Raw genomic sequence first — 25,506 nt, forward strand, 5'->3', positions numbered from 1 at the left:
ACACAGTCTGTCTAACATTTGTGTGTGTAAATCACTTACCACATGTTTGCTCATCACTGCCATCATCACAGTCTGTGAGTCCATCACAACGTTTGGATGAGAGGACGCATTTGCCAGAACTGCATTTAAAGTGAATGGGAGAGCACTCTGAAAGATTAAAACAATCTGTTTCACACTACAAAACCTAAACACAGACAAACACTAAAATGAACATAAAAAAACTGAAAATGTCATGTATCACCACAGGTGCCCAACTGCTCACACCCAGTTTTCCTAACTACACGGCTTACTCATCAAAAGTCGTATAAATGACTTTAAAGTGCTCATAACTTTTGAACTATCCAAATTGTAATTTTCTGTACCTTCGCTCGTCACATTATGGCTGCTCTGTTCAGTAGGTGCCAAAGAATGCATTGAAAAAATATGTTAAAGGTCACGTTCTTTCTGATCCCATTTTTTAAATCCTTAGTTAGCGTATAATGTTGCTATAATAGCATAAATAATACCTGTAAAAGGATATAGCTCAAGGTTCACTGTCAGGCGATATATTTTCTTTAACAGAATTCCTCTTTCAAAGCCTACAGTGAACGGCCGGTGTGGACTACAGTCCTATACTTCCTGATTAAACGAGACTGAACATTACAATGTACAAAGTGTAGGGTATTGTATTGTTTACAATTTTCATAAAAAGAAAAAAATATTTATAGCATGTAATAAAATAAAAAATAAAGTTTCATTTTACTTTGTCAACTTTAAACATCTCACAATCAGTCAGGTTTTAAGATTTGAGTCACTCCCTCAGTTGACCTAGTTTTTTATTATTATTAATGCTAATGCTTGGTACTCCTATGAAAGCAACAGTTGTGAATGAAGAATCAAGAAAAGATGATGGGTTTTAAGATGGGTCAATCCCTGAAAACAAAAACAACCCAGTAAACGTGAAAATAGCAGCCTACTTATTGCATCTGGACCTAGCTGAGGTCAGCTCACTCAATAATGTAGGGGTGAGTTTCCCAAAACCATAGTTGCTAACTAAAACCCCATTCACACAGACCTTTTGGTCCCAGAAAATACCCATAAAATTGCCAGACAAGCGTCTGTGTGAACACAAACTCGTCCCGTATATCATCTGGGATCGTTTCCGGAAAGAGGACCTAGTCAGATACACGGAAAACCCTCTGTGTGAACAAGAAGCCGAAACAATGCCGTAATGGGCGTGTCATAGTGAGGATGCGCATGTCATCTAGGGAATGCACCGGTTGACCGGCCAGAGATCGGAACCGGACGTTTTTTTTATTTTTTCGTCCGATTTTTCCGGAAATGCACCCACGTGCACAGACTACATATTTATCATTCGGAAACATGTCTTTTGTGTAAAAGCATTTCGAAATCTGTGCGCAGGACATTAAGATTGCAAGCTGCAATGTCTGTAAAGGACAAAGTTAATCGCGGAGAAACAACAGTACATTCGCAGGGCTCTCAAGTCTCACGCATTCACTGTGAGATACACGCATTTCAGTCAGTTTACACACGTACACCTTGTATTTCTAAGAGACTGATAACTTTTCCTGCTATATACAATTAATGGAAGAGGTGCAGGGAAGTTATCTGTCGAGTTTAGCTTTCTCGAGTTTTTCTCGCGCTCCTCTGATGTCAATCACGTGGATGCGTGGCACGTGCACGCACAGAGTGAAAGTTGGAAGAGCAAGATCCGATAAATGCTGCAAATAACGCAGGTTTTTTGAATATAGCCAAACACGCGTTAAATCATGCTTGATTTATTAAAAAACTCTCCAACTGCTTTTCAATAAGAAGCTTTAGCTTACCTGAAACTAACATAGAGGCTTCCAGAAATTAATGAAAGGATCAGAGATGTATTTATTGCCATGTAGTACTAAACATGTAACCTTATCTCTCTCTTAAACACAGCTTAAAATACACGCTGGTGGCAAGTGCTGCAATCCTACTGTATATAATACAGATTTAATTTTAATTTTAATACATTTGTATTTTTTAATTTGTAGAGCAATTTATTTAATTTTGATAATTTGTCTATCTTTTATCAGACGTATCAATTGTTATATTTGTGCTGGTCAGTTATGAATAATAGATAACATTGAACTGCTAGCAAAAACTTGAGAATTTGGTGTGGCAGAGGGGCCTCTCCCCTAACAGATGTTATCTCACTCCAAAGTTTTAAATAAAACCTGAGAGCCCTGCATTCACCACAACAAACTTGATCAGACATTTAAGTTCATCACCTGATAGAACACAATAAGTATCAAAAGTCTGTTGATAGTGCAAAACAGGCAAGACCATCAACCTACACTGAACCATCCATGTCATGGTCTCATTTAATCACTTATGTTTGTATTGAACGTAGCCTACTGCACAGTTACTGCTGTTCATTTTAGATGGTTAGAGTTATTGTTTTCAATAGCCAAACCAAGTTTAGCCTGTTAAATACCAAATAAACATATTGTTTATGTATACTTTCTTTCTTTCTTGTTTGTTGCTTGATAAGAAAAAAAATCGGAAATCGGATCGGAATCGGCCAATTTGCTTGTTAAGAAAATCGGTATAAAAACCGGCCATGAAAAATCAAGATCGTGCATCCCTAGTGTCATCACAACACAAGTTATGGTTCAGCTCCTTAAAACGAGAGATAACATGCATATAAACATTCACCACGAGAAATGGTGCAAACTAGATTGAAGCAGTTATCAGAAAATGATCGATGAGACGCATAAACAATGACGCACGTGCCGTAGTGAGGACGCGCGTGTCATGGCAACATGAAGTTGGTTCAACTCTTTAAAATGAGGGATTTATAACATTCACTACGAGAAATGTCAGCAAACTGGACTGAAGCAGATATCAGGTAAGTTAGCTCGTTAATTTCCCGCGTTGAAACGGAGATCATTCAGCAGCATAAAAGAATATCGCGTCACGTGCTTATTTGAGCTATAATAAACAAAAATACCCGTGCGTCATCCCAACAAGATATATCTTTCAGCTCCTCAAAATGCAGGTTTTAAATGCATATAAACAATCACGATGAGAAATGTCTGGAAACTGTTTTAAAGCAGAGATCAGGGAGCTCGTCAAATATCCACTCAGAAGCTGAGATCATTCACCAGCATTAGAACGGCGCGTCACGCCACGCTCCTTTATAATCTCATCATAAACAAAAATGCATGCGAGAGAGAAATAATAAATAATTTGCAAACTTCAGACGCTGCGTAGAAGAGAGGGCAGGACTTTCAATAGGTCATGTGTCTTTCCGGGACCATCAGATGCCAGCTAATCATGGCAGTGTGAATGAACGAAAAAAAATAAAAGATTCCGGAAAAATCCAGGATGCATTTTCCGTGTATTTTACGAATGTCTGTGTGAAAAGAGCTTAAATTAGCAACTTTATTGGTTGCAATGCAATTTCCCGCTGCCAACCAACTAAGTTGCTAACAGGTTAGCAACGATGCTTTTGGAAAACGAACTCCAGGACGTTTCTCAATCGAAAGGCTGCAGCGATTGTGCACTGTAAACACAATCAAAGCTTCAAAAACACAGAAAGAATGGGACCTTTAAACTGGTCTCTAATTTCTACATAGAAGGTTTGTGGCTTTATTAAGTCCAAAAATGATCCAGAGTCAGTTTTACATGTCCACTTACAACCCTAGGATTTATCTTTAGAATGAAAAGGTCTATTAATTTATTATCTTATTTGAAAGGGTCATGAATAATAATGTTGAGCTGTGCTCTGATTGGCTGTTTCTCTTTCAGTAGCTCTGTGTGTGTGTGTAAACAGATCTTATGTTTGAGTCTGGATCAGATTTTGAGGAATAATCAATTGTTTGGAGATTGTTAATTAACGTTTCTGAGTGGTAAGTTTGGGTTTTTTTCAGTATGGACCTGGAAAACGTAACTGTAACGTCAACAGTAGAACTTCACCCTAAACGCTAGCATAAAGCATTAACTAGCATATAGCATTAACTAGCATATAGCGCTAATTCAGCAGTCACAACTTTGTTTTTAGCTATGTAACATCATTGTAATTTATATTGAGGGTGTACATCATGTCTGTAACGTCACAGTTGGTGTTATGTTGAGATTGGTCTGTTTTCCAGCGGTCTTTTGCATGCATGAGGTTAACATAAGGAGGAGAAAACAATCGTGTTTGAGGATCATGATATGTCATTACTATGTACAGTACTGTTATGTTTCATCTACGCCTCAGTTTTACATTCTACAGCACCTGTAAGCAGTTTTAGTTTGCGTTAAAGCACTCACCGTTCACATCTGGGTCTGGAAGTAAACATGAACTATTTGTTTGTCCTTCCTCTGGAAATTGAGTGCAGTCTGTATCCTCAGGCCACTGCAATCCCACAATTCCTAGCACTGACTCACAGTGCTTCTTTGAATTCCTACAGAGGGATCTGAAACACACAATTGTGTGCATGTTGTTAACGTTTTCTCCTACACAACATGCTGTACACACAGTAGTGAGGCGAGTACACCCACTGACCTGCAGGGCGGCACTCTCTGCTGCGTTAATGGGTCACACATCGGCACTAGAACAGTACACGCAAAGAACATGAGATATTTGTAGCAGTTTGTCTGAACCAGAGCAGGAAAGAGCGAAGACTCCCAGCTCACTGACGTCTCCTTCTGGGATTGATGACCCAGATAGTTTGGAAACCTGGTGAAGTTGTAGGGCAGATTCATACAGATCTCCAAAGAGATCGGCTCACAGCCACCTGCCAAAAAAAACAGACAATCGTGATCAAACCATCGACTACATTACAGCAGTATGCATCACTGATCGCTTTTGTTTTAGCATAACAACGTTTAGTACGGTTGTTATGTAATAGTAACTTAATAGTTGCTCAATGTTTTCTTGCATTTGGTTATTACCTTTTTATTAAGCAATACTGCACTCTATGCCATACATTCTTTTGTATATTGGCACTTCATGTTATACTGTAAATATACTTTAATCACGTGTTCGGGAGCAACAAAATAATTACAATGACACCCAGGCCCGGGGTGGGTAATCGGGAGAACCGGGAGAATTCCCGGTGGGCCGCTTCACTTTTGGGCCGGTCGAGTTTTTTTTTTTTTTGTCACGTTAGTGAGTCTATCTTCTCTTAAATGAAACTTCACACGTTTCGCATTGACACTGCAGCGCACAGCCTCTGCATGGGTTATACCATTTAAAGGAGTTTTCCCCTCCCCTCTCATAGAGTTGGTTCGGTCCATAGCGCGCGTCCAAGAAAACTTTTCTCCGGTAGGCTGGGCTGGACCTACCGTAACAATACGCGTCTGAGAGGAGGAGGGCGTAAAAAACAGGTTGAAGAAAAAATCCATTGGATGCTGCCAAATGTGCCATACTTACAGATTTATTTTCAAGAGGACAAACAAAAGTGACAACAGGTAACGTTAACTTAAAGAAAAATAAGCCTAGTAATGATTAGCATTAGCAACGTAATTATTCGGCTAATACCGTTGTCGAACTATTTACAAGTCAACATTTTTTTGTTAAAATATTACCCTTTTGTGTATACATGGCGATTCATAGACTTTGCAAATATTATACAAGCAGCTTCTGAGCAGGTTCCCGCTGAAAATGAGGAGGCCATGAGTTAACAATATGAATTAAAGTTATTTAACCCTCAGGTTGTGTTCAGAACCCTATAACACCTTTTGTTTTCCCAGTCAAAAATGACCAGCCTAAAAAAGCTTATAAATCACTTGTTATGCTATTTAACCAATATTGTATTTAATATTTTTGTCAAATTGTTTTCTTTTTTAAAGCAACACTATGTAGTTTTCATGTAAAAATGATTTACAGCTCCCCCATGTGGTTGAAAAGCGCAACAGTGCCTGGTATCAGACACTCTTCTGCAGGCAGGGGGAGGGGCGGGGCTGTGTTTCCTACCCTCCACCGCCACTTTCAGAGTGTGCTTGTAGCAGCTAGGAGGCTGCTCAGGTTGCAGCAACAGTACAATTTGTCCAGTTAAAAGTTGTTCTATCACTGAAATAATTTTAGAGACATTATTTAAAGGTAAAAAAACTACATAGTGTTGCTTTAATTAGGACTTTTATATTTCTATTTGCATTAATTCATCGGCCTCATAGCATTAGCAATGCTAATAATTTATCAACCTTTCCTTGTGGAATACACTCTAAAAAGGGCTGGGTTATTTATATATTTTATATATTGGACAGGACACGCTGCTGGGTTAAAATTGACCCAGTGCTGGGTTGTTTTAACCCACCTGTTGAGTTATTATAATCCATGGTTGCATAACAACAACCTAACATTGGGTTATTTTTAACCCAGTGTAATGGTTTCAGTTTGATTTGGTTTTATGTTGACCTTTAGCGCCCTCTTGTGGCGAGTATTGTGTATGGTAGAGCCGTGTTGCACGTGTTGAGGTGAGCTCATTGTAAAGTGTTATGGCTGAAGAGCGGCTCGTTCAGGGTACTTGTGACCCGCATAAGGCTGTAAGTCGCTATAATTTCTCATATAAACATAAAGTTCAGTATGTTAAAGATGTTTGTCAGTATATTGATTAATCTAGAGATGCAAATGTTGCTAAAACAAAACGGAAAGTGTAAATAGTGAGCATTAAGTAGCACCGTATGCTAGCGGTCTTTTGCTATGATAATTATAATAATTTGGATTTTGTGATTATACACATTACCTAAAACTAAGGATATATTTACAGGGGTACATGACAATGTAACGTTTAATGCTTAATTTGTTTATTTAATGTTTCCTTTGAATGTTTTTAGGCAGTAAATACTGCTTAGTAAGTTATGCACTTTGAAAATGTAAATTTAATACAATTCTAATTTCTCTATTTTCTATGTCTGTTTACAGTTTTACAATGTCAAAGTTACACGAGAAAGATTTATAAAAGCATCTGAAAGATTAAAAGCTATGAATCAATATCTCGCCTGTTCACTGTCTGTCTAGCTGGATATAGAAGCTACACGTCTAGTGAGGACAGAACAGTAAAAAGCCTTATTATCAGCATACAACACCCTTCAGAAGCAGTTAACTTCAGTCATCAAATCATCATGTCGCAGCCATTGAACACGCAACCCCAACGATCGCCAGGGAGCCACGTGCTAAAAGCACAAGAAGAGGTACTGGAAACGAGATCCCGGTGCTCTGCTTCTTCATCGCGGTCTACTAGGTCATCTGCAAGCGTAGCAGCTCTTAGAGCACGTGCCAAAGCTGAGGCTGCACAAGCGCAGGTGGTCTATGCACAGGAGGAAGCTGAAGTAATGAAACAACAAGCTGAAATGCAGGCTCAGCTACATATTTTAAAGATAAAGAAAGAAGCAGCTGCTGCTGCAGCAGAAGCACAGATACTAGAAGCAGCCGCACAGTTTGAAGAACAACAGTCATGCAGCAAAGAACATCTGTGCGACAACCCCGTGGATCCCACGGAAAAGGTTCAAAATTTCATTGATAGTCAAGTATTCTTGCAAAGCAACCAAGTGCTATCACAACCTCAAATCTCAATCACGAACCCCTTCTACCATCATGATAACACAGGAGCAGAACCATTATCATCCCCCTACATTACTCCTGTAATCAAGCAAGAAAGTCCGCCACACAGACAAAAACGACCGTCCATATACATGTCAACACCACATCCTAACATATCACATCCAGTTCTCAATCATCAACACCAGTCATTCAGCTTAAGGCCCCCAAATCCTCAACCGACCTCTACGGTAAATGACATGGCCAAATATCTAATGAAACGTGAACTGGTGTCAGCCACTTTGCAAACATTTGATGACGATCCACAAAATTATCGTAGCTGGAAATCCTCATTTATGAATGTCATTAAAGACTTGTCCCTGTCCCCTAAAGAAGAAATAGATCTACTTGTAAAATGGCTCGGACCAAAGTCAAACCAACAAGCTAAAAGAATCAGTGCGGCTCAAATCAATGATGTCAGTGAAGCCCTTAAAATGATCTGGCAACGCTTGGAAGAAACCTACGGAGCACCTGAGGTAATAGAACATACACTGTTTCAAAAGGTTGAAAACTTCCCTAAGATTGCAGCTAGAGACTCAAGTAAGCTAAGAGAGCTGGGAGATCTCCTGCTTGAACTACAACTAGCTAAAGCAGAGGGTTATTCACCTGGGTTAGCCTTTCTGGATACAGCTCGTGGTGTTAACCCTATAGTTGAAAAGCTCCCTTATTCTATACAAGAAAGATGGATCTCGCATGCATCAAAATACAAGGTAGATTACAACGCCACATTTCCACCATTTTCTACCTTTTCTAACTTTGTACGGGAGCAAGCACGCATAAGAAATGATCCTAGTTTCTCCTTTCTGTCAGCAGCGCAGTCCAAGTTTGACAGGCCTGTTAAAAACAGTTCTCGCCCTATGATTACAGTAAAAAAGACAGAAATAACAGAGGGTAATGGAACCACAGACATCAGTGAAGATCCAGACAAACAATGTCCTCTGCATAAAAAACCGCATCCTCTTAGGAGATGTCGCAGTTTTCGCAGCAAGTCCCTAGAAGAGAGAAAAACATATCTGAAGGATAAAAACATATGCTTCAAGTGTTGCGCATCAACCAAACACCAAGCCAAAAACTGTCAGATCAAAGTCACCTGCAAAGAATGTGGTAGTGAAAGACACAATACGGTGTTACACCCAGGTCCACCCCCTCCTAACAGCATCACACCGTCAAGAGAGGTGAAACAGCATGGCGGGGAGCCTGAGCTTATTACACCATCAGTCTCAGCTACAGCAATGTGCACAGAGGTATGTGTTGAACAGCGTGGCTCAAGGTCTTGTGCTAAAATATGCCTAGCGAAAGTGTATCCATCAGGTCAAAGGGACAAGGCAATAAACCTGTATGCCGTTATGGACGAACAAAGTAATCAGTCTCTTGCCCGCTCTGACTTTTTTGACATATTTAGTGTTAAAGGAGACACTGAGGTGTATACCTTAAAAACATGTTCAGGTATCAAGGAAGTCAGAGGGAGAAAGGCTAAAGACTTTATTATCGAATCCACAGACGGTCACATAAAGTTGCCACTGCCTCCGATGCTAGAGTGTGACATGATCCCTGAGGATAGATCGGAAATACCTTCGCCTGAAGTCGCCCAATATCACCCACACTTAAAGGCGCTTTCGCACAAGATACATGCTATAGATTCAAATGCACAAATCCTGTTGCTCTTGGGGAGAGACATACTGAGTTTGCACAAAGTGAGAGAACAGTGCAATGGTCCCCATAATGCACCATTCGCCCAGCGTCTGGACCTTGGCTGGGTTATCGTGGGAGATGTCTGTTTGAATGGTGTACACAAACCAAGGTCTGTTGCAACGTACAAAACAAACACATTGCTCAACGGACGTCCATCGTACCTCAGTCCATGTACCAATGTCCTGCAAATAAAAGAGAAATCTGTAAGGCAATTAAAAGACACTCAAATCTGCACAGATACTTACCAGGCAATGCAAACAGACAATCTCGGAGACAACATCTTCATCAAGAGGGAGGATGATGAAAGGTTAGCACCTTCACAACAGGATATGCAATTTCTAACAATAATGCAGAACGAAATGTATCAGGGTGAGACCAACAGCTGGGTTGCACCCCTTCCCTTTGTTACACCCAGACAAAGTCTACCAAATAATCGAGATCAGGCATTAAAAAGACTGGACACACTAAAACGAAGTCTTGTCAAAAAACCTGAGATGAGAGAGCACTTTGTACAGTTCATGCAAAAAGTCATAGACAACAAACAAGCAGAAGTCGCACCCACCTTACAGCTGAATGAAGAGTGTTGGTATCTCCCCATGTTTGGGGTGTATCATCCACAGAAACCTAATCAAATACGTGTGGTTTTTGACTCAAGCGCCAAACATGAGGGCGTAGCACTCAATGACATCCTATTAAGCGGTCCAGATCTCAACAACGCTCTGCTTGGGGTTCTGATCAGATTTCGCAGAGAGCCCATCGCAATAACAGCAGATGTGGAACAAATGTTCTACTGTTTCACAGTAAGGGAAGACCATCGCAATTTCTTGCGATTTCTCTGGTTTAAAGACAACGATGTCACAAAAGAGATCATCGAGTATCGCATGAAAGTCCATGTTTTTGGAAATCGTCCGTCTCCCTCTGTTGCAATCTACGGGCTCCGCAAAGCAGCTGAAGCCGGTGTGAAGAAATATGGCAAGGATGCAGAGCATTTTGTCAGCAGAAACTTTTACGTGGACGACGGTCTAACCTCACTCCCAACTGAACTTGAAGCAATCACTCTACTGCAAAAAACACAGAAAATGTTAGCTGAGTCGAATCTGCGTTTACACAAAATTGCCTCAAACAGCAGCAAGGTCATGGAGGCGTTCCCAGCAAGTGACTTGGCAAAAGAAATCAAAAGCCTTGACTTAGACAACGACCCATTACCTGTGCAAAGAAGCTTAGGCATCAGCTGGAGTCTTGAATCAGATACTTTCACATTTCAAGTCTCTAAAGAACAAAAACCATTCACCAAAAGAGGCGTGCTATCCACTGTTAATAGTTTGTACGACCCCTTAGGCTTTGTTGCGCCTATAACTGTACAGGGAAAAGCACTCATAAGAGAACTAACCTCTGAACCATGTGACTGGGATGACCCCCTATCGCCAGACAAAGAAAGACTATGGTCTGTATGGAGAGACTCGCTTATTGAGTTAGAGAACCTACACATTCCCAGACCATACTTAACATTGTCTCTTTCCTCAACACATCACAGAGAGCTGTGTGTCTTCAGTGACGCCTCATCTACAGCAATTGCAGCTGTTGCCTACTTGCGAGTTGTCAACGAGCAGGGACAGCATCTCACCGGATTTGTCATGGGAAAAGCCAAACTGGCACCAAAACCAGCTCACACCATTCCACGACTGGAGCTATGCGCCGCGGTCCTTGCTGTAGAAATAGCAGAGCTTATATGTCAAGAAATTGACCTAAAGCTTCATGATGTAAAGTATTACACCGACAGCAAGATTGTACTAGGTTACATCTACAACACTTCAAGAAGGTTTTACGTCTATGTATCGAACAGAGTCTGTAGAATCAGAAAATCTTCAGTACCAACGCAATGGCATCATGTCTCATCAGAAAACAACTCAGCAGACATTGCTACTCGTCCGATAGCAGCTCTCCTTCTGCCACAAACCTACTGGTTCACCGGACCGCCATTCTTGACGGAGGAACTGCCACAGTGTTCAACAACAGCAGATACGGATGTGTTTGAGCTAATAAAACCAGAGCATGATTCAGAGATTCGACCAGAGGTGAATATCTATGCAACTAAAGCCATCATCGAACCACTCGGATCACACCGGTTCGAACGATTCTCAACATGGAAACATCTCATACGAGGTATGGCAAAACTCGTTACTCTGGCTAGAAACAAGTCCAAAGCCCCAGATCAAAACACTACAAATCCTCAAACTCAAGCTAAACTTACAGTCATCTCAAGCGTCCAACAATATTCATTCAAAGAGGACTTAAAGAAACTGCAGAAAGGGGAACGACTCCCTAAAACAAGCCCCTTATGGACTCTAAACCCTTTCATAGACCCAGAGGGACTGTTAAGGGTGGGGGGTCGGACGTCTCTAGCTAACCTCCCATATGATGAAAAGCACCCTCTGATACTCCCTAAAAAACATCATGTGTCAACTCTGCTTGTGAGACATTACCATCAAAGCGTTGCTCACCAAGGTCGTCACCTCACTGAGGGAGCGTTGAGATCTGCTGGTGTTTGGGTAATTGGAGGCAGGAAACTAGTCTCAAGTGTAATCTATCAGTGTGTCACTTGTCGTAGGCTTAGAGGAAAGCCTGTCGAACAAAAAATGGCCAACCTCCCAGAAGATCGACTCACCATGGAGCCCCCGTTCACTAGGGTAGGCTTAGATGTTTTTGGGCCCTGGAGCGTAGTCACTCGCAAGACAAGGGGTGGGGCCGCAGAAAGCAAACGCTGGGCAGTTTTATTTAGTTGCTTAGGGACTCGTGCAGTTCACATAGAAGTAATCGAAACCATGTCCACCTCGTGTTTCATTAACGCGCTGAGAAGGTTTTTTGCAGTTAGAGGCCCTTCCAAAGTTCTCAGATCAGACAGAGGCACTAACTTCATTGGAGCCTGTAAGGAGCTAAAGATCAATACAGATCACCCTGAGATCCAAAACTACCTCAGCAATGAAGGCTGTACATGGACATTCAACACACCTTACTCATCACACATGGGAGGATCATGGGAAAGAATGATTGGCATCGCCCGCCGCATTCTAGACGCAATGTTACTGCAGTCAGGTCCAACTCGTCTTACCCATGAAGTCCTCGCAACGCTAATGGCCGAAGTCATGGCAATCATTAATGCTCGTCCATTGGTTCCCATAAGTACTGATTCAGACTCACCAACCATTTTGACACCGTCAATGCTTCTAACTCCAAAGGCAGGAGTTGCTCCTGCTCCTGAAGGAACATTTGACATGAAGGACATGTATAAAAAGCAATGGCAACATGTTCAAGGTCTTGCAGATACATTTTGGAAGCGTTGGAGACAAGAGTATCTGTCAGTGCTTCAGCAAAGAAGGAAATGGACTCATGACAAAGATAACATTCAAGTAGGGGATGTAGTCTTGTTAAAAGATGATCAAGTTAAACGTAATGAATGGCCCATTGGGCTCATTACTAAAAGCATCCCAAGCGAAGATAAGAGAATCAGAAAAGTGGAAGTTAAAGTTGTGAAGCAAGGGAATACTCGTGTCTACTTGCGCCCAGTGACTCAACTTATTCTCTTGTTTCCCCGCAGTAGTGATACAAAGACTGATTAGAATTAAGTAATGGTATAAAAGCATTTACACCAGGCGGGGAGTGTAATGGTTTCAGTTTGATTTGGTTTTATGTTGACCTTTAGCGCCCTCTTGTGGCGAGTATTGTGTATGGTAGAGCCGTGTTGCACGTGTTGAGGTGAGCTCATTGTAAAGTGTTATGGCTGAAGAGCGGCTCGTTCAGGGTACTTGTGACCCGCATAAGGCTGTAAGTCGCTATAATTTCTCATATAAACATAAAGTTCAGTATGTTAAAGATGTTTGTCAGTATATTGATTAATCTAGAGATGCAAATGTTGCTAAAACAAAACGGAAAGTGTAAATAGTGAGCATTAAGTAGCACCGTATGCTAGCGGTCTTTTGCTATGATAATTATAATAATTTGGATTTTGTGATTATACACATTACCTAAAACTAAGGATATATTTACAGGGGTACATGACAATGTAACGTTTAATGCTTAATTTGTTTATTTAATGTTTCCTTTGAATGTTTTTAGGCAGTAAATACTGCTTAGTAAGTTATGCACTTTGAAAATGTAAATTTAATACAATTCTAATTTCTCTATTTTCTATGTCTGTTTACAGTTTTACAATGTCAAAGTTACACGAGAAAGATTTATAAAAGCATCTGAAAGATTAAAAGCTATGAATCAATATCTCGCCTGTTCACTGTCTGTCTAGCTGGATATAGAAGCTACACGTCTAGTGAGGACAGAACACCCAGCATGGGGTAATTTTTAACCCAGCATGTGTTCTGTCCAATATTTACCCATTATGGGTAAAAAGTAACCCAGCCTTTTTTAGACTGTAGAGGAATATTTTTGTAAACTTCTTATCTTAAGTGAAATATTATTTAACTTTTACCTTATTTGTTGAACCATGGTATTAATAAAAAACTATAGTAAGAGCTGAACTGTTGAAAAAAGTGCTAATTTGGAATAACACTATGGAAAAAGTGGGCCGGTCTTGGGCCTGAAACTCCCGGGCTGAAAAGTGGCCCCACTCCGGCCCTGATGACACCACACACAAGGGATGTTTTTATGGACCAAAAAAATCTGCAGCTAAAAAAACCTAAGCAGGACACGCCCCCTTTCCATCACCGAGAGTGCAAATCGAGCTTGGCCAGCCTAAGAGAACAAATAATGGAATAATATATTGAAGATTACTGGATAGCCACTCTTTACTACAGGTTTATAGTTTTTTTCAGATGACAATTTGCTTATAAATCAGGGTCTGTATTCTTAACCCTTCCTAAAATCTCTTAGAGAGGTCCTAATAAAGTGGGAGTCTTAGCTCAAGAGCGATTCAGAATCAATCTGAAAGCAACTCTGAGCAAGAAAAAGACAAAATCTATAACTTAGTGACGAGGCGAAGTTGACGCTGTCTTTTGAAGACTGTGATTGGTTGGTTGTGCGAGAAGAGAAAAAAACACTATGGGGTATAGGGTCTATTCTATATTTACATTTAGTCATTTAACAGACGCTAGTGCAAAGCAGCTTACAAATGAGGTAAAAATCGAAGCAATTATAGCAACACAAGAACAGCGATACATAAGTGCACTAAAACTAATCTCATCAAGTCCAACAAAGTATACTTTTTTTGACAGAGAATGTAAAGATAAGGATAGAAAAAGAAAAGATGTAAGTAAGTGAGATGTGGTGGAAGAGATGGGTTTTAGCCAATTTTAAAAACGACTACAGAGTCAGCAGATCTTGTCGCAAACGGAAGTTCATTCCAAAGATGAGAAACAGATTCAGAGAAGGTACATGATAGTGATTTTTCCCCTTTTTGAGATGGCGCACCACAAGCCGTTGCTCTGTGGCAGAGCGCAGGGATCTAGGAGGTCTATATAAGTGTCTGTATAAGCGAGTGAAGGTAAGGAGTAGAGCTTTACATTTACTGCGAGCTGCTATAGGAAGCTGGTGTAACCTGACGAAGAGAGAAGTGACGTGTGCCCTCATTGGCTCACTGAAGACAACTCTTGCTGCAGCATTTTGTAGTGGTTTGGTTGTGCAGACTGGGAGTCCGGCCAATAACGCATTGCAAAAGTCCAGTCTGGACAGGACAAGAGCCTGGAACTAGGACTTATGTAGCATTTTCCCCGACAGGAATACTCTCAAAAAATACATGTTAGATGTCAATGCAACTGATTTGCACTTTCACTAACAGACACTAATATGAAACTCACTGCAGTATCACCTGGTGTCAGGGGTTTAGTAGAATAGCATCACTTACTGCAGTTACTGCTGGTGTGGTTAAAGTCACAGGTATTATTGCCATGACAGCCAGCAGGGCAGGAGGTGGAAATACAGCTGGGCTGACCAGGAGGACACAAACCCTGAGCTGAGAGACAAACAGACAGCTTAATACATAACTCTTCTGATGGGTAGAGTTTTCTGTGCTTGTGTGTGTGCACTCACTTTGTTGTTTTGTGCAGTTATCTTCATCACTGCCGTCTTTACAGTCATCTTCACCATCACATCGGAATGCACTGGGGATACACTGCCCACTCCTGCACTCCACTAAACCCTGGGACTTACATGCTACACACACACACACACACACACACACACACACACACACACACACACACACACACACACACACACACACACACACACACACACACACACACACACAGTGAGTGAGGAGTCCGTGTTTCCTGTGCATTCATTCCCCCCAGGGGTATAGTTTGCAGATAACATTACAACTTTAAAAGTAACTTTAAAAGTTCCCAGACTAAAGCTGCACCCTAATTTAAAACATCTTACATTGACATATCTTAACATACATCAGTGTCATTGTTTTGTCTCAAGATGCACACGAGTAAAGGTTTTTTGTAAGGTATGTTTGTAAAACCACTTAAATGTCCTAATATAACTAAGACCTAGTCCTGGGTTAATTTGAACCCTCGGGACTGCCTCCTAGTAAAATAAACAATAGGCTTTACAAATAGGAGGGTTAGGGTCAAATAAGGAAAAGTCAAATATTGTAGTCCATAGTCCAAATGTGACCTCTGCATTTCACTGCACCATCCCAGTGAGTAGTGAACACCACACAGTAGACACCTATCATTACAGCGCCCAGCTGCTCTCAAAGGCAACCTGCGGGCCTACGGGGTTACACGCCTGATTCTCTAACCATTAGGCCACGACTGCCCTCATTGTGTGTTTAAAGTGTAGTGTAGACCTGTAATGCGTTTGTGTGTTGTGTTGTAGTGAATTTTAACTCACAGCAGTTTAGCTCATCGCTTTTGTCCAGGCAGTCGTAATCGCCGTCACAAAGCCATTCTCTGGGAACACAGCGCCCTTCTCCACAGCGATGCTCTTTAACATCGTCACACACTACAGCAGAATAAAGAGACCGCTTACTTCCACACTTCAATAAAGACCAAAGTTAAAATAAGGTCATTTTCACTGGATATTATGCAATTACAAGACAGGTAAATAAAAAGGGAATGATCAATTCTATAATGGGAATGCTTGTGTATGTTTAAATTTGACACAAAATACAGAAGTGCTTGTCGTACCCAAGTAAAGGAAGAAGTAGTTACACATTATAAACACAATCAGTTCGGTTTTGAATATAATACACCCGTTTATTGTGATTGTTACGCTGTTTTCAGTCAATTAACCCCTAACCTACTGTAATGTATTTACAATCACGACATCTACATGTGATCACTGACCGCAGTTCTAGCTTGCAGTTTGTACTGCAGTGGTGTTCATGTTTATGAGCTTGTGTAGCATCAGTGACTACATTTACATCAATTATCAAGGTGAATTAATTTACTGAATAAAGACATTTGCATAATTATGTTATGTCCGTGCCAGACATCATCAGCGAATAGCACATGCTCTGCATCCCTGCCTGTACAGTATAATGGGAATCAAATCTCTCCACTTGCCTTACAGCAGTAACAAGCATAATCACATTTACAATCAGAGTCAATAGATTTTAGAAGTGTTGACGTTTAACCCTTTGAGGTCTAAGGGGTTTTATGGCCCTGGGAAAGTTTTGACCTGCACTGACATTTGTGCTTTATTTAGTTGCTTGAAAACATAATAATGGCAAAAGTCTCATAACACTTTGTTCAGCACAAACTGGGCTACAATATTATATGATCAACATGTATGTACATATTTGTATTTTTGAGAGAAAGATGTTTATGCGTAGTTTTTGAAAAAGCTAAATTTTTAAGTCAATGATAGTCCACAAAACTCATTCTAAACATGTTTTCACAAGACTTTTCAAAACGATGTGAAAATCATTCTGCCTGCTCATTCACATAAAACAATATATTGATTTACAATTTCTAAGACACTTTTTCCTGGGAAAGGCCGCATGCGAAAAGGAGTGAAAGCTCCTGAATAATCTGTGATTGACAGCTGAGGAAACAAAGACTTGCATAATGGTCCTTGAAGGCAGGAATTTGAGTGGAAACTACTTTCTCTGTAGTATAACCATGATAAGGAATACTTGTGAATTTATGACAAAATATTTCAATAGAATGTAAATACACGCACGCACACACACACAATCAAAAACATTATATTTTGTTTATTTGTTATAAATTCACATGTATACCTTATAAAAACCATAGTTTTAACAAAGAAAAGTGTTTTTGGCTACAAGTACTACAGTAAATCATGGTAAATTTAGTAAGAGATGTAGTGTATTGAGTTGTTATTGAACTTGGGTAAAAGTACTGTATGGTCTTTGTAAAAATGAACATAGGGTTAGGGTTTGGTTATGCACGTGTTGCAGAGGTGTAAAGAGTAGCTTAAAGCCATACTTGAGTAAAAGTACAAATTCCTTACTGTAAAAATTACTCCACTACAAGTTACAAGTCACCAATTTAAATACGACTTGAGTAAAAGTATTAAAGTAACCCAATTTAAAAGTACTCAAGTATTTTTACTCGTACTGAATGTTGGCTCAAAGATGCACTAGTCCTCAACACAAAGAGACATTGTAGGTCTGGGCAGTGAAAACTAAGAAAGTTTATTTATGAGGTTTTATTCCCTAATATAGAAAAGAAATCAAACACCTCAAAATTTTAACCTGGCAGAACATACACAGATTAAACATAGTCATAGTCTTTTTACTAAAATTTTATTTAGTTTTAGTCATATTTTTGTCATCTGAATTGATTTAGTTTTATTCTAATTTTATTCAACTAAATGCCATGAGATTTTAGTCTAGAAATCTACATTAAATTTAATTAAATTAAAATTAAATTTATTTAAATAATGTAACAAATGTATTGCTCATGGTTTGTTGAAGTTGGTTAATACATTAACTACTGTTAACTAATGAACCTTATTGTAAAGTGTTACCAAATATTCTTATATAGGCCTATCCTAAAAAAGATATAATTTTAATATTTAAAAAATTCCAGTAAACTAAAATTACACTAACAGAAATATGATAATGCATATTAAAAACGTGAAGTTGTTCATTTGAAAGATTAATTGTAAACACATGTAGTAGACGTGACACCACTATCTCACATTAAGTGCACTACATTTCTTCCGTCATGCATCCCTCTTTACAGTAAATACATTACAGCATACTTGATTAAATGTGAGGACAGTGAAATTGTACACTTATTATCAATCTTATAATGTACTTAAGTTACTCGGGCAATCAGTACAGGACCTCGCTGGTTTATTTTGGCTTATATAGTAAGTTATATCAAGTTATGTACCAGCTCAGGTTAGCTGATAAGGTAGCATCAGAGTATACAAACATTTGTGCTTGCCTTTGAGTTGCGGGATGACCCTCCTGCAATCGCGCATCACTTTTGTTTTGATTGTAGCATCACATGTTTAACAAAGGGTCCCTTGACTGAAGCAAATGTGATATGCATCCATATGTTTGCTCTTTATCTCTTCTTTCAGTCCAGACGCGAACTTTTCCCTACAGTTTATGACATACGCAGCACGCAGATGTCCCGCTACGGTGGCTCAACGAAAGCCATTCAGCGTTTGACATCAAAGTACCGCGAGACCAGACTTCTCCATATGCATTTGATTCGCTCTCGCAGTACTTTGATTTCATACGATTGCTCTGCGCAGAGCCAAATGAAGTCGCTCAGTTGTGTGTGTGCGTGTAACCTCGCGACCACAGATTCTATCCATCATCACCCTCTGACACTTTCGTCTCGTTTTTATTTGACGAATAAACAATGTAGCGAGTAACGTTAAGTGTCATTTCAAATGTAGTGGGGTAAAGAGTACAAATACCCGATCAAAAATGTAATTGAGTAGAGAGTAAAAGTTGCCTATATTTTTGATACTCAGTACAAGTACAAAGTAGCCCAAAAAATACTTAAGTACAGTAACGAAGTACATTTACTCGAGTACTTTACACCTCTGACGTGTTGTCACCTACGGAGAAAGTGACTGCAGTTAAGCCCACTGAGCGACAGCATTATCATAGGGTGGAAAACGCGTCTAAAATGGAAAAAGTAGTTGTGTGATCAACTGTGCTAACAGAATACACCAATAAATGCTCTTATTCTGTGTAATTGCAAAGTTTTGTCAGTGAGCCTTCATTTAAAACATCCATTATGATGAGCCTTCTGTTCTACAAAGGTGGAATGGTTTGGCAAGACAAACATATATGTCAGGAAAAGCAATGTCTGACCATATGCCAATGTCCACAGACTACTGGTTGTTTGTCAAGTTGTTAGGGTCACTGTAAAGGCCAACTAAATTCAATGTGAGCTGATAATATTCAGTCAACTGGGTTTTTTGCAGCAGCCACTATGAAAACCAGCCATTTTGTTGAATATTTTGCCACTCAACAGGGTGAGCTCCATCGTGTTCACGTTGAAAAGTGACGTCGCTGCATACCCTCTATAAAAAGCACAAAAGAAGAACTGCTTATCATTGTCCCGACTCTGTGTTTATGTGATAACAACAAGGGATGAGCGTCAATACTTGTTTGTTTATAGAAGCCATTACTCCATCACGTGTTGATTGTGAAAGCAGCACAAAGGAATGTCTGAACATACGTGTGATCGAATAAACTTGATGTGCAGAGATAGAGGTTAGTAAATAAGGATTTAGATGTCCTGTTTATTATTGTGTTATTTAAAGTATAAGATACCACAAAGCGAGTCATATGTGATGCCTCGTGTGTTTGTGTGGAAGCACAATTAATCACAAAGACATTAATCGTGTCTGGAGAGAACTTTCAGTGACACACATACACAAGTAAATAAGGAATTAGATGTCATGTTTGGTGCACTCGGATAAAACAACTCAGCACAGCAATGAATGGAGGGACTGGATCAGGGATTGTGTGTCCATTGACTGCAGCAGGCGAGAGTTTTGCATGGATGTTCCTGCTCTTTACTTCAATGGTGCAGGGGTGTGACAATCTCATCTCATTCCAGATAATGCGGTACGTCTCCCTCTTCTTATGAAGTTTACACCTCTGTAAATCCATATCCATATGGATAAATCCAATCCATATCCAAACCATATTTGTTTTCAATTTTACTTACATCATTTAAAAGTAGACATTCCAATCATTATGTAGACATTTATCTTTTGTTTGTATGACAAGTATTCGTTAAGTTACAGTTCATTTTTCTGAGGTGTTTCTGAAAGGACTTCACTGAGGGACATCATGTTTATTTTCTTAATTCTGCGAAAAGCACTACATTCTGTTTTTACTGGGAGTGGACACAAAAAACTAGACACTTTAACATTTTAAATGATGTATAAATCATACCTGTATGTCCAAAATCAGCAGAGTAATTTAAGTCTGTTTGCGGAAAGTCTGTTTGAAGAAGAACATTTTCTGGAAGGCATTTAACTTTTGTAAAAATCATAAAAAAGGCTGGTGCTGGCTGGCAATTTTATTTTTAAATGCTGGTGGGGAAAGAGTTAATACTTCAGATATAGGTAGGGTCAGTTTCTATAGTGTGATTGCGTTAGCAGCGCAAAAGCCATGGTTCGATTCCTCTTAGGTGCTCTTCTGTTATTTTTCTCTGTAGTGTCGTCTTAGGTTCTTGTTAGGGTTAGTGTTAGGTCTGATGGCACTGAAACTCACCACAGTTTTGCTCATCGCTGAGATCACCACAGTCATCATATCCATCACACAGGAGATCAGACGAGACACAGCGGCCGGTCGTACACAAAAACTGATAGTCTGCACATGCTGCACGAGAGAAAGAGAGACGATATCATGATTGACCCTTTGAAGTGCTCACTGGAGGATAAACATTTGGATTTATTAAACACCATCTTATCTGCACATATATCCTAGCATCAGACAGCAGGTTCATTTTGTTGGTTGTTTGTATGTGACACTGTCTGTAAAATTATGTCAAAGATTGAAATCAATGAGTGAAATCAAACTTTGATGCCCCTCATCTCATCATTGGATTACGAGACTGTTTGTGAATTTGATAGATAGACTCCTATATTGTGCTTAAACAGTGATCGTACAGCACTTTGGTCTATAAAAGTCACTTTGCACTTTATAAACATATGAAATGAAAGCGCTGCATTCTGGATATTATAATATAAGACTCCACAGTAACTGCAGCATAATCACACTAAACTAGAGTAAAACACACACACACTTACTGCAGTCCATCTCATCACTCCAGTCATCACAGTCATTGTGCCCGTTGCACACCAATTTCTGGGGAACACATATTCCAGTCGCACACAGAAAGTTATCACTTCCTCCAGACACGGCTTAAGAGAAAATAAAGTTTGAGATGATTAATAATTTGCAGATCTCTCCTTGAAGTAGTTTTTAAGTGCATGTATGTGAGACTGACAGGCTTTTCCTCGGGTGTGACGGGGTGTGTAACACGCGCCTGTGTTATTGGTGAATTGGGAACAACGGAGAAACTCCGGCCAGGAGGCATTAAACATCTGCAGGACAGGTTCACATGCTTTACGAGCGGTTTCACAGAATGACTGACAGGGCAGTATCAGCGTCCTGCCGAAAAAAAACACACACACACAAACCCTTGAGTGCTGAATATATATGTTTGCTACAGGGCTGGACTGCTCTAGAATTCTCATGTTGTGCAGCTGTGCTGTGCTCTCTTTAAATATAATCTGATATAATCTTTTGTTTGATTTTATTGTCCATCTATATATACACATACAGATTTTTTTAATTAATTATTCAATTGTTGTGTTGTAGGTTGTCTGTTAGGGGTTTACTGCATAATGGTATTGTCGTTGTAAGACCCCTAGTGGCATTCCATCGCATCTCATATCTGACCTTCCAGTCACTTCAATTGTACCATTTTTGTGTTGGTGACACACAAGTGTAGCATTACTTTTTAATGTAGCGCAGTGATACTGACAGTCAAACCAACAATCATCTATACCTGAGGTCATCTCGGCTGATGCACTGTGGAAGCGCGGTGGAGCAGCCGAACAGCATGATGTGCCTATAACACGACAGACGACTCAGATAGCTGAAAAACTTCAGGAACATCTGCACATCGCTGCCCTTGACCACCGTCATCCCCGGCAAAAAGCCTGTCTGATTGTACGGCAGCATGTGACACTGGCTCTCTGTGATGTCAGCGCAAAAACCTGTCATTGGACAAACAGGAAATCTGATAAATCTCTAATGAGGAAATAACCCTATTGGCCACACAGTGGTATATGGAAGCTTGTTTCCGCCATGTTGTAAAAAGTTTTTTTGCAATTACATTACTTGATTGCTAGACTGTTGCTAGGGTTTTATGACTGATTGCTAGGCAGTTGCTAGGGTTAATTGATAGTTCCTAGGCTGTTGCTGTGAGATTCTTTGTGGTTGCTAAGCTGTTGCTATGCTAGGGTATTTTAATTGGTTGCTAGAATATTGTTATGGTTTTCTGGGTGATTTTAGATAATGTTTAGAATAGCATTCTGGGTGATTGATAGGCCTTTACTAGAATATTTTAGGTGGTTTATAAACTTGCTAGGCTGTTTAGGGTGGTTGATAGAGAACTGCAATAGGTTGTCTGTGAGTAAATGATAGACAGTTGCTACAGTTTTATGTGGTTGTTAGTGTTTCTAGTTGCTGGGTTGTTCAGGGGATTGACATAGCATTGCTATATTGTTGATAGAGTATTTAAATTAGAGTGCTCTAAAATGTCCAGCACATGCTGTATTTTCTATATATTCAGTAAGATGTTAAAGGGAAACTACTTTCCGGAAAATCATTCCACTTAAGAATGATAGTACACCATCTCAAGACCGGGATATACTTTTTTCCGCGTCTGGCGTGCGCACGTGACCGCGCAGCTTTCCAAGTATACTCTCCGCGGTTACACGCGGATGGCTGTGTTGGACACAAATACGCAATTCAAATTCAGCTTCAGGGTGTCACTTCTGCATTATTATCACAGTCTGACATAGTGGTTTTTTTAGTATAATGCCCTCAAATGCTGTAGAAACAAAGTCATAAATCTGAGATACAAAGTCAGAATTCTGAAACAAAAATCACTTAACAAAAACCCTAGCAACAGCCTAGCAACCACACAGAATGCAACAGAAACAGCCTAGCAACCATCCATAATACCCTAGCAACAGTCTAGCAATCACATAAAAAACCTAGCTACAGCAATACCCTTGCAACCACTTAACTCCCAGGGATCCAAAAATGCATCGCTGCATTTCGAAGTGTTTTCTCCTAATCAAAACAGAATCAACTTAAAATACTCCATAATTAATAATCATGCACATACAGGTCTTAAAAAGTTAAATCAATATATAGTTTTATGTGAATGAGTGGGTAAAATGGTTTTTTGCACCTTTTTGTAGCAAATGCACAACTCTACAAGATCCAGTACGTTTTTGTTGGTGAATAAATGTTTAGTATGTGTTCCTTGGCCTTATTTCAGCAACTTTTCATTTAATTTTTTCTAACCCTAACCACACATTAACATAATTTCCTTAAAAATACAAACATGTACACACATGTTACTCACATATTATTTTAGCAGTTTGTGCTAAATACAGTGCTGTGAGTTTAGGCATTAATATGTTTAAAGCAACTGAAAAAAGAACAAATGTAAGAGCAAAGTTATAGCAAATGTAAGAGCATGTCAAAACCTCTGCCAGTGTCCCAAAATGGTCGGACCCCAGGGGGTTAAAAACCTTAGGACCCCCCTAGCAACCACCCAGAATGCAAAAGAATTGCAAGTTAGAATTCTGAGATATAAAGTCACAATTTTCTTTTATTATTTTTTACAACATGGTGGAAACAAGCTTCCACAGTGGTGCTATAATAGGCCATTTAACATTTTTGTTTAATTTAAATCTTTGCTATAAATATTAAGAAGTGTACATCTCTTTTGTGTTTTATATTAATCAATAAAGTATTTTCAAAATGCTATTAAAAACCTCTGAACCCATCCCAGGCTGCTCATCTGATTTGCATGGCTCATACCATCGTGACAAAATGATGTTAAAAGAATTTTGATACATTGTTTTCTCTAGAAGATTAGATTTTTAAATAATTTTCCAATTGTGGTCCATTTTATAATATGCTTGGATGTTGTGAACATTGCTTTAAGTGCCCCAAAAGAGGTGCCGGTACTATATATATATATATATATATATATATATTTTTTTTTTTTGCTGACTCAACTCCAATATTGAAGGGGTTTTATATTCAGCAGTCAACAGACGACCTTGTAAAAATAATAAATCATTTGATAAATTTGTGGATTTGCTTGAGCTAGAAATAGCTACTGAACATAAATAAAATGTGCAAAAGGTAGATATGTGAGTAAAATTTTCAGCATGGTTAAATGCTAAAACTAGTTGTTCAGATAGAAAGAGCTTGAAAAAAAAAAACTTTAAAATGACACCAAGACCATGTCTATGGGGTCAAGAATAACAATTTGAAACTCTAAAGTCATTTATTTTGTCCCATTGTTTTCCATTTTACGGGTGGTAAAACTACTGTGCACGTCGTTCAAATTCATTGAAATTTCGTTTACTTGTAGTTCAGCAATTAAACTAAATGTATATTACAATTTCAAGAATTTTTTCTGCACATCGCCTGAGGAAATCCGAAGTTGATTCGAGGGGAACCAAACTGATAGCCGCGACAGCGGAGATTATCACGTACCTAAAAGGCTTGCGTCTGACCTGCAGCTATCATTCTGGATTGGTGGGATGTCAGCCAGCGAATCCTCTGATTCTGACGGTGTTCTTTTACTACTCAGAGTCTAAAACAAGGAGGGCATATTACGTGTTCATTGTATTTTCATTTTAACCGAGCAGCTATGGTTGCGCGTTTCACACACAAACACACACCTCTCCAGAGCACGTTGACACTGACTGACGGACGCATGCGCTTTTAACTTGTAAACGCAAGGGTGTATGGGTAATGTAGTCTCTGCTCGCGGTGGGACGAATTAGGAAGCGTACATTAAGGGCGCTCTGAAAAGCAGCAGCGCAGCCAAATCATTAAATTAAACCTCTGATTTTTAAACAGATGTGCAAATGAGCGTTCCGGTACGCTAAAAGCACGTTCTGGGCGCACGGAGAGGTGGTGGTACGCTCAAGAGCTATTTTTAGAAGTGGCGGGTACCGAGTACCGGGGCGTTCCGGCCCACTTAAAGCACTGGTTGTGAACCCAAAACATCAAGTTC

At 39.6% G+C, this 25,506-nt stretch overlaps 1 protein-coding gene across 1 annotated transcript in view; it reads right to left on the minus strand.

Annotated features, from left to right (window-relative positions):
* corin (corin, serine peptidase) overlaps positions 1 to 25,506 on the minus strand; it is a 30,348-nt gene that overhangs the window by 4,178 nt on the left and 664 nt on the right. Inside the window, exons 2-11 of the mRNA XM_073813057.1 lie at positions 22,240 to 22,450; positions 21,676 to 21,839; positions 21,476 to 21,589; positions 20,937 to 21,044; positions 16,103 to 16,213; positions 15,290 to 15,412; positions 15,105 to 15,212; positions 4,526 to 4,757; positions 4,291 to 4,436; positions 40 to 147 (exon numbers count right to left, since the gene is read on the minus strand). Of these exons, the coding sequence (XP_073669158.1) occupies positions 40 to 147; positions 4,291 to 4,436; positions 4,526 to 4,757; positions 15,105 to 15,212; positions 15,290 to 15,412; positions 16,103 to 16,213; positions 20,937 to 21,044; positions 21,476 to 21,589; positions 21,676 to 21,839; positions 22,240 to 22,450 (1,425 nt within the window). The remainder of the gene's footprint in view (positions 1 to 39; positions 148 to 4,290; positions 4,437 to 4,525; positions 4,758 to 15,104; positions 15,213 to 15,289; positions 15,413 to 16,102; positions 16,214 to 20,936; positions 21,045 to 21,475; positions 21,590 to 21,675; positions 21,840 to 22,239; positions 22,451 to 25,506) is intronic.

Source organism: Paramisgurnus dabryanus, chromosome 21 (genome assembly GCF_030506205.2).
Source record: "Paramisgurnus dabryanus chromosome 21, PD_genome_1.1, whole genome shotgun sequence".
NCBI classification, from domain to species: domain Eukaryota; kingdom Metazoa; phylum Chordata; class Actinopteri; order Cypriniformes; family Cobitidae; genus Paramisgurnus; species Paramisgurnus dabryanus.